Consider the following 13,007-nt stretch of genomic DNA (forward strand, 5'->3'; position numbering starts at 1 on the left):
CTTCTAATGAGGAACCTGGAAAAATCGCCAGGTGTGTCCGTGTCAGTGCTGAAAAAATTCGCCGGTGATTTTCGCTGCTGATTGAATTCGTCACGATCGGGGCTTAAAGTCGCCGCCTAGTAACTCCCTAGCTCTAGTTTAAGAAAGCGAAAGCCGCATTTATCACCGTATACTCGCGTTCTCCACAAGTCTTGAATTTGGCATTTGTCGTTGTTTTGCAGAGGCCGTAGATGGAATGCACCAACGTTTGATTAACACATCCAGGACAATTCCCTATTCTTTTAGGACTTTTTCGTTACCATCCCCGTAGTAGCTACGTTTCCTAGCTATCAATAGAACGTAACGCCGAACTTCGCTTTCTGTTCCAAGGACAAGTTACAGCACAAGAAAATCAAAGCATTGTCAGTTACTAGACAAAGAAAGCATGGCTGAGAAATACAAGTTCATGCTTGATTATAAGATATTGTCTTTTGTTACGAGATCTAAACTAACGCTAAACAAAACAACTTTATTTTTACATGTAAGTTTATTTCTAAAATACTGATAAGCGTTTATCGATCTTGAAATTATAAACGTTCCTTCAGTTTCCTTCAGTTTGCTTAGACAACAACTGCTTACCGTCTGAAAAACTGCTGCTTTAAGCTCGCGTAGTCGCCAGCAGTATAAAATTGGGTTAACGGACGAGTTCAGGTGCACAACTGTGATAGCAAAACCCCATTCTGTTTTCCAATTCCTGTATATCGTTCCAAACAAACTTAATAAAATAACTTGTGGAAAATAACAGACGCCCATAATGATGCAAAATATACAAGTGTTTATTGTACTTTTTCTTACCGAGCCAAGCGTATGTTATTTGCAATATCTGAATTTTCCACGGCCTGTTGTTGAACGTGAATCTGGATCTGATGGTGATGAACAATGCCATAAATTTTGATGTAAGTAAATGTGCAATTAACAAGACACACAGCAATAAAAATACCCGCTACCAGATGAAATATAAATATAATTATTCCAAAGATGTACTCCCAAAATAGGAAATATTACATCCCAAATCATTCCTACTATAAATTTAACACGGCATTCTGTCATTAAGCTGGCGTATCTCTTGTGATAATGAAAAGCGAACAACCGATCCACAGATATTGCTGTTGTTGTACCAAGAGAAACTCCGCAGATATAAAATCCTATCATTCCTGACACACGATATAATAAACGCTCTTTCATTACAGTAAGTTCATCAGTAACATACAGCGGCTGGGCAACAAAGCAAACGAGGCAGTCTGAAACAGCAAGACTGCAAAGCATAATCATTGAAGTTGAGCGAATGGAAGGAGTTTTCCAAACGGCGGCCAGTACCAAAGAATTAACAATGATGGTGGTTAGCATCAGTGGAGCATTGAGGACACAGTTTATGATGACAATGGTTTCATGAGTAGGCGAGTCGTTATTGCCTTCCTCTGTGAAGTCTATGAGTTCTGTATTGTTTCTTTGTTCGGCTTCACCTCTGCTTCTCGCTGTATTCACTTAAATAACCTATTTAAAACGATTGACCCTGAAATTGAAATTCACCACAAAAATAGGTTACTTGCTAGCGGATTAGCTGTTTGAAGCAGTTAATTAGGTTTAGTTAATATCCGCGCTGTGTGTTTCATCTGAAAACAGGTTGGTGTGATCTATTATCATGACTGGCTTAGGCCAAAACTCCTCGCATTAGCATTTTTTGTATTGAGCATTCTATTTAGATTTTTAAAGGAGAAAGTAGCCGCGCAACACGACATCGTATCTAGGCAAAATTACGCACGAAACAAAACAGCACGTCTAACAACAGCACCTAGAAAAATTGGAACTTTATACCCTCAACTAATGCTATGATGCTGCTTTCGAATATTTAAGGTGCATATTAATCTTTTAGAAGTTTAGTAATTTTAGACGTTTTATAAGTTTAGTAAATATTTACAGAACATACCACGAGCATGTAAGAGAGGATATAAATTTCTACATGAAAAGGGAAAAAGCTAACTAACTTGACATGGATTTGTTTTAGTGGGAATGACTGTAGAATGTTATAATTTTCTCCACTATCTTCTTTTGAAATGAGTGAAGGGTAATCTTTTGCGCTCAAACTTAAACCCAGAGCTCTATTGAACGTTCCTGTAGCTAAACATTATTTTCGTTTTCATTATAATAAGAATCTTTATTGAGGTAATCAATTTAACTAATAAGCGATTTACAAAAGAGTCCTCGAAAGTCAACACTCAACACAAATGACAGAACAACACAAATGACATCTTTTGGAGAACGGTACTTATAGCAATGATGCAATAGAACAGAGTTTCGTAGAAATATTTATACACAACACACAATTATAAGGTGAAAAGTATCTACTAGCTAAAGAACTAAATCTTTAGCCATTTTTCCTGTGTACAACTTTTCCGACACGCCTATTTTAGATGGCCTGGGTCTAGCTGGCAGATTTTAGAGTGAAAATAATTTGTTTTAAATGAAAGCGAGATTCTGGTACCTCTAACCTAAGGGGTTCGTTTCAAAATTTCTCAATAGCAACCCTGCTCACATTTCTATAAAAGTACCTCCCACCCTCCCCCCCCCCCCCCCCCGCCTTTTGCTAACAAGTACCAATGTTCTAAAGGCGCCCCAAGTACAAACTGTCTACAGCTTCTTCTTTTATGAAGAAAATAATACCTTATCTTATTACATGTGTTGTGGTATTTAAAGCACCTTAAATCATCATAGCATTAGTTGCATAATTGCTGTAAGAGAGGGTATACAGTTCCCATTTTCTCTAGTTCAAGTGCTGTTGTGTTGTTTCGTTCGTGCCAAAAGCAAGCGCTGTTGTGTATTATCTTTTGTAATTTTTTTCTGCCGACTAATCTTCCGTAGTTTTTCCTTTAATTACTTAAAAAGACTTTTCAATGCAAATAATAATGTAATGCCAGGCATTTCTATCATAAGCCAATATAATTATTCCGAGGCTAACCTAGTTTGCAGAGCATTGCAAATGCACTTCCGAGTTTTCAGAAAAATCCCCTGTTTTTTCTGTTAGAAAATGTCAGTACGGGATCTCGTTGAGGTTTGGCATACTCTTCAGACTGTATGGTAACATGGTTTATAATTTAAACGAAGCTCGTTAATGCTAAAACTCATCCAATGTTTGCTTATCTGTTGACGTCATATTCTAAGAGAAACTTCTGTATTTTAAGATATCCATCAACTCCTTGTTATCAGATGAAACACCGTGGAAAGCGCATATTTAATAATCCCAATCAACTGCTTCAAACAGGTGCTCCGCCACCAAGTAAACTAACTTGTGCTGAATTTCACGTTGCATTTGAATGTCAATCGTTTCAAAAAGGTTATTTAAGTAAATGCTGCGAGAAGCAGAGGTGAAGCCGAACAAAGAAACAATACAGAACTCCTAGACTTCTAAAATATTGATATGAGTAACCACACTGACGAAGGCAATAACGACTCGCCTACTCATGAAGCCATTGTCATCATAAACTGTGTCCTCAACGTTCCACTGATGCTAACCTCCATCATTGGTAATTCCTTGGTACTGGCCGCTGTTTGGAAAACTCCTTCCATTCGCTCAACTTCAATGATTATGCTTTGCAGTCTTGCTGTGTCAGATCTTCTCGTCGGTTTCGTTGTTCAGCCGCTCTATATTGCTGATGAGCTCGCGGAAGATCTTTCATTGCATCGTGTATCAGGGATGATAGGATTTTATGTCTGTGGAGTTTCTTTTGGTACAATGACGACCATAAGTGTGGATCGATTGATGGCTCTTCATTATCACATGAGATACGCCAGTTTAATGACCGAACGCCACGTCAAATTTGTAGTAGGAATGATTTGGATGGTGATACTTCCTTGTTCGGGAATTTACGTCTGGAAGAAATTTTTATTTCATCTGGTAGCGGGTATTTTTATTGCTATTTGTCTTATTATTTGTACGTTTTCTTACATCAAAATTTATGGAATAGTTCGCCAGCATCAGTTACACATTCACGTTCAGCAACAGGCCGTTCACAATTCAGATATTGCAAATAACATACGCATAGCTCGGTTAAGAAAAAGTGCAATAAACACTTTCATTTTTTACATCTTTATGGTCATATGTTATTTTCCACAAGTTATTTTACTGAGTTTGTTTGGAACGATATACAAGAATTGGAAAACAGAATGGAGTTTTGCCATTACATTAGTGTACGTGAACTCGTCCGTTAACCCGATTTTATATTGCTGGCGACTACGTGAGCTTAGAGCAGCAGTTTTTCAGTCTGTAAAGCAATTGTTATTTAAGCAAACTGAAGAAAACTGTGCCTAAGGCCACAAACAATGACTTCAGGAACGATTGTTTTTTTTTTCTTAAAGAGTTGCCTCAACGTATTAGAATGCTAAAGAAGCAATGTGACTATGTTTAATACATTTTAGCATACTGGTCAGGTTTTGCGTTATTTTAAAGATCGAAAGAACACATAATGTATTTTATGTTACGTTTATGTTTTCATTTTTGGTGAATTGTGGCATTGTCTCTGCATTTAACATGATGTTTCGCGTTACGTTCTATTGATAGCAACGTGCGAACAAAAAGCCAACAGATGTTTATCACCGTATTTAATTTAGATGTAGGCTAGTTAACGAAAACAAGCCATTGGCACTGCTGAAAGGAGCACCTTAAAATTAGAAAAAAAGCCGAGTTTGAGAGCCTTATCTTTTAGAACAGTGAAGATATAATGCTGTAAATTCCGTAATTTTTGGAGACGTTTGTGTAAAGTCGGACAAAACTTGCACGTTCCATACGAACGTCTTATAGAGTTTTCACATTTAAAAATAAAACTATATCTTCGCCATTAAAAAGTCAAGTCTTGGCACTTTTACTTATTTTAAGATGCTCTTGCAATTGTCAGCAGTGTCGACGGTTTTTCGTCACCTGGCTCTCATGAAAATTTTAAATTACCATGATAAAGGAGAATTGGCCCGCTGCGGAAACAGATAGTTCTGTTTATTTTTATACTGGCACGTTAATTTACATAACAAAAGGGGTGGTGAAAACCGCAAACATGGCTACTGATAGCCGGAGCAAATATGAGAGTCAGTAAGATTTAACAGCAACCCAGAAACACTACAGGTCCTCACTGAATGCAGGTCTTATAGACGGTTAAAATTAAATCAGTATTCTGTAGGAGTTTGGGCCAATAACATGGTAACATGCTTGCAGCGCAGTAGTTAATCCCAGTTGATTTTAAAGTCGAAATTGGGATAACCGGCCAACACAAATTGTGCTTTGCCTCTAATTGACTACCTCTTTTTATTTCAAGTGCGCGCTAAGCAAGGATTTGCAATTGGAGAGTTCGACATTAAGGTTTGAAGTGAGTCCCATTATTGTTAGTACAGGTTTTTTAGGTGGGCTAATCATCTGTATAATATGCTTGGTCAGATAACCATTTGGCCCTCAAAGACCCAACTAAGATTTGCCTGATTGTTTCAAAACAACTTGCCCATGCAAACACTTGTGTCATGCATTTTGGACTGTACAGAGATTACGGTCAGAGCCCAAAGCTTAAAGTTCTAAACCATACTACGTATAAAGGCCAGTGGCAGCGTTTTCTTCAAATGGGACATTGACCTCTGTGAGTTCTTTCTTCCAGGGAAGATAAAGAAATTACCCGTCAAAGATGAATTTTTAACTTGATGAAAGGGGAGCTGAAGTAATGTCAGATAAGGGTGTTTTGATGGATAACTTCCTGATTTAAAGTAAATGAAAAATTGGTCATTTCTTTGGAAAAAGTAAAGAATATGATTTCCATATCAGATGTGAATTTTACAGTAACACTTAAGAAATTTCTAGACTCCTTGTACAGGTCAAGAGAGCCATCAGGGGAATCAAGGAGTGCCATTTATTTGGCAGAGCTCAGCCTCTTGTGTTAGGTGGTCCAGTGAATTAGGTCTGGTGTGTTTGTTGTTTTCTTGCAAATCGGCAGGGACCATTGTACTAACCAAGACTACTAAGACTGCATATGCATATTATGTGGCATTGGTTGTAGGTCTTTGAATAAGCATGCATTCTATTGAAGCAACTAGTGAGTTTACTCTTGAGATGTTGTCCATTGCCATGCAAACCTTTATGTAAGTTCGCATTGAAGAAAGTTATATGCAAGCTGTGTTGGCACAATGCTTCCTTACTGAAATGTGTTTGAATCTCATTTTCCCCTCTTCCTACCTCAATCTCTTGCCCCCTTGCCCCTTCACCATAAATAATAACTGCCTCCAAAACTGTGATTACATGTTGAAAAGTTGTGTGACATTGAATCACGCCCTCATTATTGTCCTTTGCAGCAAAAGTTCCACTAAGGAAATTTGATCAGGTTAATACTTTCCCTAACGTACAGATTTATAGGTCGACAACGAACTCGATACTTGAGGTCATTTGCATGAACATGAATGCTCCTACCAACAGCTCTAACTGATCGTTGGGCTAATGTTCAGCAGTTAATCTAACGCAGTTTCAAAATAGATTTAGATTCATTTTGAAGCAGAAATTCGAAACAAAAGCAATCCAACTTGTCTTTCATTGTAGTCTATATTTTATTGTCAAATGCAATCGTTCTAAGTGATAGTCATGCTTACAAAAAAACTAGTATAAAGTCCACCCAGTCAGTTTCAGACTGAAACAAGAACATTGATTGCGACTTTTTCAGTTTTAGTACTCCATCAACTTATTTGAAGTATCGCACAGTTCGACAAGAGAGGACATTTTATTTATAGGGTACCCAATGAATTAGCCTCACTTGGATCGTGCACTCTGAGATCGAGAGAATATGCTAGATGGAAGGATTAATACTTATGCCGCACTAGTAAACATTCAGGAGCCTAATTTCATCATCTCAGTTCATTCTCAATTCTATAAACCATTGAAGCCGTTTAAACTTTTTTTTTTCGTCAAGGGTTCCGCAAGTGACTCAAAATCTCTCTTGCACGAACAGACATCCTTGCAATTGCTTGCTGTTAAACTTTGCGCACGGATCTCATGCCACAATGGGTCGTCTGCCATGAAGATCGGCTGTAACTTGGTCAGTAGAGTGGAAATTATACTTGTAGAAATATCTTTACGTGATAGAAAATCAAAGTGCCAAATAATGGTTGAAGAAAAATCCATACGTTTCGGGATTAGCCCTTGTTCAGTGGATCAATGTCAAGTTAGTTCGTTAAAAAAAGTTCGTTACGATGCCAATAAATTGAAACTGCTAATTGTTTGTACAAGTGCCACGCAGCACATGACCTTATTGGAATATGCTTGGTTTACCGGAGTTAAGGTAAATAATTTCGTCATAGTGCACGCCCTGCCTTTACATTCAAATTGGGCTGAAAGCACTTTTGTTGTCGGAATTGTTGCTGGTGTGTTGTAGACTCAAAATTGCATCTAAATGGTCTAAGTAATAAAACTAGCCACGTACTAAAGAAAGAAGCAAATTTCATCAATCTACCTGTAACTCCCAAGGTTCATCACTTTTACTTAGTGATTTTAAGTACGCTTCGTGACGATGACTTAGTTTTCGCTGGCAGATTTTTTACGAAAATAATTGTTTACGCTCTTACTAACACAGGGCAGCCGTTAACTTAAAGACCTTCTGCCTCGAGAATATATTCGTCCCAAAAATTACTATAGCCGCGAACCAACACTTTCTTTGGAACTTCTGCTTCGTTCTGTGCGCGTTTTTCGAGAAATCGTAAGATTATTTTATGCACATTTGTTCAACGATTTGCTCCAACACGCGAATGCAGCCGTCATCTTTGCGCGGCTACTACAATCTCGTGTCCAGGTTCCTCGGGCTGTTTGGCCAGAGGTTGGCCGCCACGAGAGACTCTTAATAATGAAAATAATAATAATAACAATAATAATAATAATAATAATAATAATAATAATAATAATAATAATAATAATAATAATAATAATAATAAAATCTTTCTTTATTATAATATTCCAAGCAATAATAATAATAATAATAATAATAATAATAATAATAATTAAATTTTGTGATTGGGTGCCCCTTAAAGTACCAGTACCCAGAGTATCTCCTGGTGACCAACCGCTGGCCTCGACAGCTTGGGGTCTGTGAGTTTAAGATTGCGGTTACATATGCACGGCTAGCCTCGTTTTAAATCCAATATGGCGGAAGCGTGACGAAGGTGTACAGAGAAAGAAAGAAACGACGATCAACAACCGCAATTTACTTGTGGCAATAGCCATTTGTTTTTTGTATAAGTGCTTTGCTTTGTAGAGATTGCACTGATAGCACTCTAACGGCTAAACAAACATGATATGACTACTACTGCATTTGTATGGACATGTTATGTTTACTTTAATTCAAAATCATAAAATATAAGCAGCTGATTCCGTCTTCTGAATTTTTAGTTCATCGAAACACAAAACACATGCTTATGTGTTTTCCTCCATTTTTTATTTTGGGTCACTTGATTATGGGCGTGTTGTCCCCAACAACAACGAGTTGTTTCAGGTTCTTTGAAATTTCACTTTTTAAGTCACGTTGTTCTTGTGCCAAAAATACATTGAAATCAAGTGTTAAAGTTATAAAGGAAGTTCCTAAAGGTAAATTTTGTGTCTTACAAGAAATAGCAAAACATGATTTGTTTGGTTTAAAAACTGTAACCTTTTAAAGCCTTGCAAGTCCTTTCACCTCGCAACGGCTTCTTCCAGCGAACGATAACCGATGGCTGAGAACCGATGCTCATCAATCCGTTGGTGTAGGTGACGGCTGGTATCTGCATCGGGAAATTAACACCAGAAGAACGATCACCAAGTTGACACAATTGGCGACCTGACAAGCAACCTCACCACCCTAAAAAAATGCCATGGAAAGCTTGATTGCTTAACCTTTGAAATGCTTTGGATCTGCAAGAAGAAACCGAGTCTAAACACCCAGTCAGACTCCATTCGCGCGAAACTATTTGTCTAACCCAGTGAACGGACATAACTCTCACTTTATAACACCTCTCTGAATGAACACCAGACAATTACTTTTAGTCTTAATTTAACTTATTCTATTTCACACCTTTGCTTTCTGTATAAATTATCTTCTCTGTTACATTCTTTACTTGATAATGGTGCCAAGATGACACCGAAACGTCATTCCGTTTTTTCGCTAATTTTTATAGTCAACTGTAAACCGTGACAAGTCTAATAAAATGTATTTAAAAGTATCACAATATTTCTACAGCAATGTAGTGCGTTTACCTATCTCTTTTCTAAGAAAACGTTCCTGCAGTCTGCAGTTCCTGCTGTTTGTAGCCTTAGGCACAGTTTTCTTCAGCTTGCTTAAATAATAATTGCTTTACCGACTGAAAAACTGCTGCTCTAAGCTCACGTAGTCGCCAGCAATATAAAATTGGGTTAACGGACGAGTTCACGAATACTACTGTAGTAGCAAAACACCATTCTGTTTTCCAATTCTTGTATATCGTTCCAAACAAACTCAGTAAAATAACTTGTGGAAAATAACAAATGACCATAATGATGTAAAATATAAAAGCGTTTATTGCATTTTTTCGTAACCGTGACATATGTCTGTTATTTGCAATATCTGAATTTTCCATGGCCTGTTGTTGGACGTGAATCTGTATCTGATGGTGACGAACAATTCCATAAATTTTGATGTAAGAAAATGTGCAAATAACAAGACACACCGCAATAAAAACACCCGCTACCAGATGAAATGTATATTTATTCCAAAGGTGTACTCCCGAAAAAGGAAACATTACCACCCAAATCATTCCTACTATAAATTTGATGCGGAATTCCGTCATTAAACTGGCGTATCTCATGTGATAATGAAGAGCCACCAATCGATCCACACTTATGGCCGTCATTGTACCAAAAGAAACTCCGCAGACATAAAATCCTATCATCCCTGACACACGATATAATAAACTGAGGTCTTTCGTGAGTTCATCAGCAATATAAAGCGGCTGAACAACGAAACCAACGAGAAGATCTGAAACAGCAAGACTGCAAAGCATAATCATTGAAGTTGAGCGAATGGAAGGAGTTTTCCAAACGGCGGCCAGTACCAAAGAATTGCCAATGATGGAGGTTAGCATCAGTGGAACATTGAGGACACAGTTTATGATGACAATGGCTTCGTGAGTAGGCGAGTCGTTATTGCCTTTGTCCGTGTGGTTAATCATATCAATATTTTAGTAGTCTATGAGTTCTGTGGTGTTTCTTTGTTCGGCTTTACCTCTGCTTCTCGCTGCATTTACTTAATTAACCTTTTTTAAACGATTGGCCCTCAAATGGAAAATAAACTAACAGCTAGTTTACTTGTTAGCGGAGTAGCTGTTAGAAGCCGTTGATTGAGGTTATTTGATATGCACTCTGCATGTATCATCTGAAAACAGGTTGGTGTGATGAATTATCATGACTGGCTTATGGCCAAAACTCTTTGTATTAGCATATTTTGTATTGAGCACGCTATTTAAATAATTAAAGAAGAAAGTAGCTGCACAACACAGCATCGCATCTAGGCAAAATTAGCCACGAAACAAAACAGCACTGACAACAGCAACTAGGAGAACTGGGAGGTCGGTATTTTTATGACTGATGAAATAGGACAAAGTTTCGTAAATATTTAAACAGTCAACATGCACAAATTATAAACTAAAAGTATCTAGTAGCTAAAGAAGTTAATCCTCATGCAGCGATTTTTCCTTTCTGCAAACATAGTTTTCATTAATTCAAATTAAGTTACAATCTGTAACCTTCAAAACAACAGGACTCGGTTGTTCAAAGAGCGGATAACTTTATTCAGCGGATAAAACATTGTCCAGCGTTAAAATATATTACTTGGAGTATATTTTTTTCCGCTAGAGTGCAGCTTATTCGCTTAAGATACCTGATCCATCTGTTTCGGCTCCCAATTGGCTTTTGGTTGGCACGTTAGGGAACTTAGCAAACAAAAGGGCCGCCAACGAAAACATTACTCAATAAAAATATTAAATTACGTGTCCGCGTATTCGTCGCGGATCTTTTTACAATTGCAGGACACCTGCTGGCACCTCCAAGAATTTAAGCGCAACCCACCTCAGGAATTCAGGGAGATGTGAAGGCTTTGGAGTAAACATCTAGAACAGAAAGTTGACTTATGACTTTGTTCCGGCATAGGCAAGGGTTTTCAGCGACCTTCAAGCAAAGGACAAACTAGGCGATTGTTAACGCCGACGGCGACAATAAACGAAAATCGGCCTGTGTGCTCCCTTCAACGACGGCGATTTTGTTGATCGCAGCGATTACCGATCGAATTCGCTGATATCTAGCATGTCAAATCCAATTCGCCCCAGTTCGCAGGTAGATCGCCACTTGTGCCGGAACTCGTGATTTTATTCGCCCGTCGCAGCAAATCCATGGCTTTGACCATATTTTTCAAGTTCCCCACCGTCTGTGACACCTTCTTTTCCGTCTTAAAATTATCACGGTAGCCAGCAGCGGCTGGTTCTTGCGTAAGATCTTGGCGCCATTTGTTCAGCAAACGTAAATTTCGCGCCAATGCACGAAAGCCCTCACTCAGGAACGAAATGTATGACGCAATCGTCGAATCAGGAAAAAGTCGCCAAATATGTCCGTATCAGTGCTGAAAAAGTTCGCTTATGATTTTCGCTGGTGATTGAATTCTTCACGATCGGCGTTCAAAATCGCCTAGTGTCTCCCTGGCTTGATATCAAAAAAGAGAATGAAACACTTGCCAACGTATAATCGTGTTCTCCCCGAAATCTTGAATTTCGTCATTACTCGTTGTTGTTTTGCTGAGGCCGTAGATGAAAAAATTAAATTAAATTAAATTAAAATACACTTGATCTGTCTGAACTATTTGTAGAATTCTTTACTGAAATGTATCAACGTTTGTTAAATGCATCCAAGACCATTCTCTATTCTTTTAGGACTTTTTCGTTCCCGTCTTCTCACTAGCTTCTTAAACTTCCTAACTATCAAGAAAACGTAACGCCGAAAATCGCTTTATGCTCCAAGAAAAAGTTAAATCACAAAAAATCAAAAGAACTGTCATTACAAGACATAGAAAACATTATAATATATTTTCCTTTGTTACGAGATCTAAACTCACGCAAAACAATGAAGTTTTAAAAACACTGAAAAGCGTTTCTCGATCTCTTCTACAAAACATACACTTTTCTTAAGTTGTTGTTTACACACTTAAGTACAGTTTTCATCACTTTCTAAAAAAGCAACTGCTTTACTATTTGAACAACTGCTGCTCTTAGCTCACCTAATCGCCAGCAATTTAAAATTGGATTAGCGGACGAGTTCACGCACACTACTGTGGTAGCCAAACCCCATTCTGTTTTCCAATTCTTGCATATCATTCCAAACAAACTCGGTAATATAACTTGTGGAAAAATACCAAATGACCATAAACATGTTTAAATATTAAAATGTTTATTGTTTATTGTTTTTTTTTTTTAACACTTCCAAGTGTATATTATTTGCAATATCTGAATTTTCCACGGCCTGTTTTTGAACGTGAATCTGTATCTGATGGTGAAATGGACCCGTAAGGTTTAAGATTTAAAGTCAGCCTTAGTATTGATTGTACAGGTTTTGACACACGTTAATTTTCTTTACGTTTTGCTGGGCCAGACAACCGTTTGACCCTCAAAGACCATCGCCAGTGGTCTACCCTAACTACTAACCACGAGGTCTCGCGACACACCAACCCACCAGGCACTCTCCTCCTTCGAAAATGCCCGCAAGGTTAACATCAAGGACTGAAGATGAAGGCCAAAGAACCGCGAGGCTTCAGCAACAGACCCATACCAGACCTTCACCTACAGCCGCTGCAGCCGGGCCTGCCTGTCACGCATTGGCCTCGTCAGCCACGAGCGTGGTTTCAGTCGACGTGCACGTCCGCCTTCATAGCTCTTCGTTGGCAAAGCCATGCTATGATGATGAGGATGCT

General features: G+C 38.2%; 2 protein-coding genes across 2 annotated transcripts; one reads left to right on the forward strand and one right to left on the reverse strand.

Moving 5' to 3' along the window:
* The first annotated feature begins 3,285 nt into the window (after positions 1 to 3,285).
* On the forward strand, positions 3,286 to 4,446 carry LOC146473995 (melanocortin receptor 4-like). Its single transcript, XM_085117639.1, has one exon. It carries the CDS (start codon positions 3,455 to 3,457, stop codon positions 4,343 to 4,345), a length of 891 nt encoding a protein of 296 aa, XP_084973765.1. The 5' UTR covers positions 3,286 to 3,454; the 3' UTR covers positions 4,346 to 4,446.
* Positions 4,447 to 9,330: 4,884 nt separating this feature from the next.
* LOC146473996 (melanocortin receptor 4-like) lies at positions 9,331 to 10,451 on the reverse strand. Its single transcript, XM_085117693.1, has one exon. The coding sequence runs from the start codon at positions 10,222 to 10,224 to the stop codon at positions 9,331 to 9,333; it is 894 nt and encodes a 297-aa protein (XP_084973819.1). The 5' UTR covers positions 10,225 to 10,451.
* Between the last annotated feature and the right edge of the window lie 2,556 nt (positions 10,452 to 13,007).

The sequence above is a fragment of the Pavona decussata genome, unplaced genomic scaffold, assembly GCF_977016875.1.
Source record: "Pavona decussata unplaced genomic scaffold, jaPavDecu1.1 SCAFFOLD_92, whole genome shotgun sequence".
NCBI lineage: Eukaryota > Metazoa > Cnidaria > Anthozoa > Scleractinia > Agariciidae > Pavona > Pavona decussata.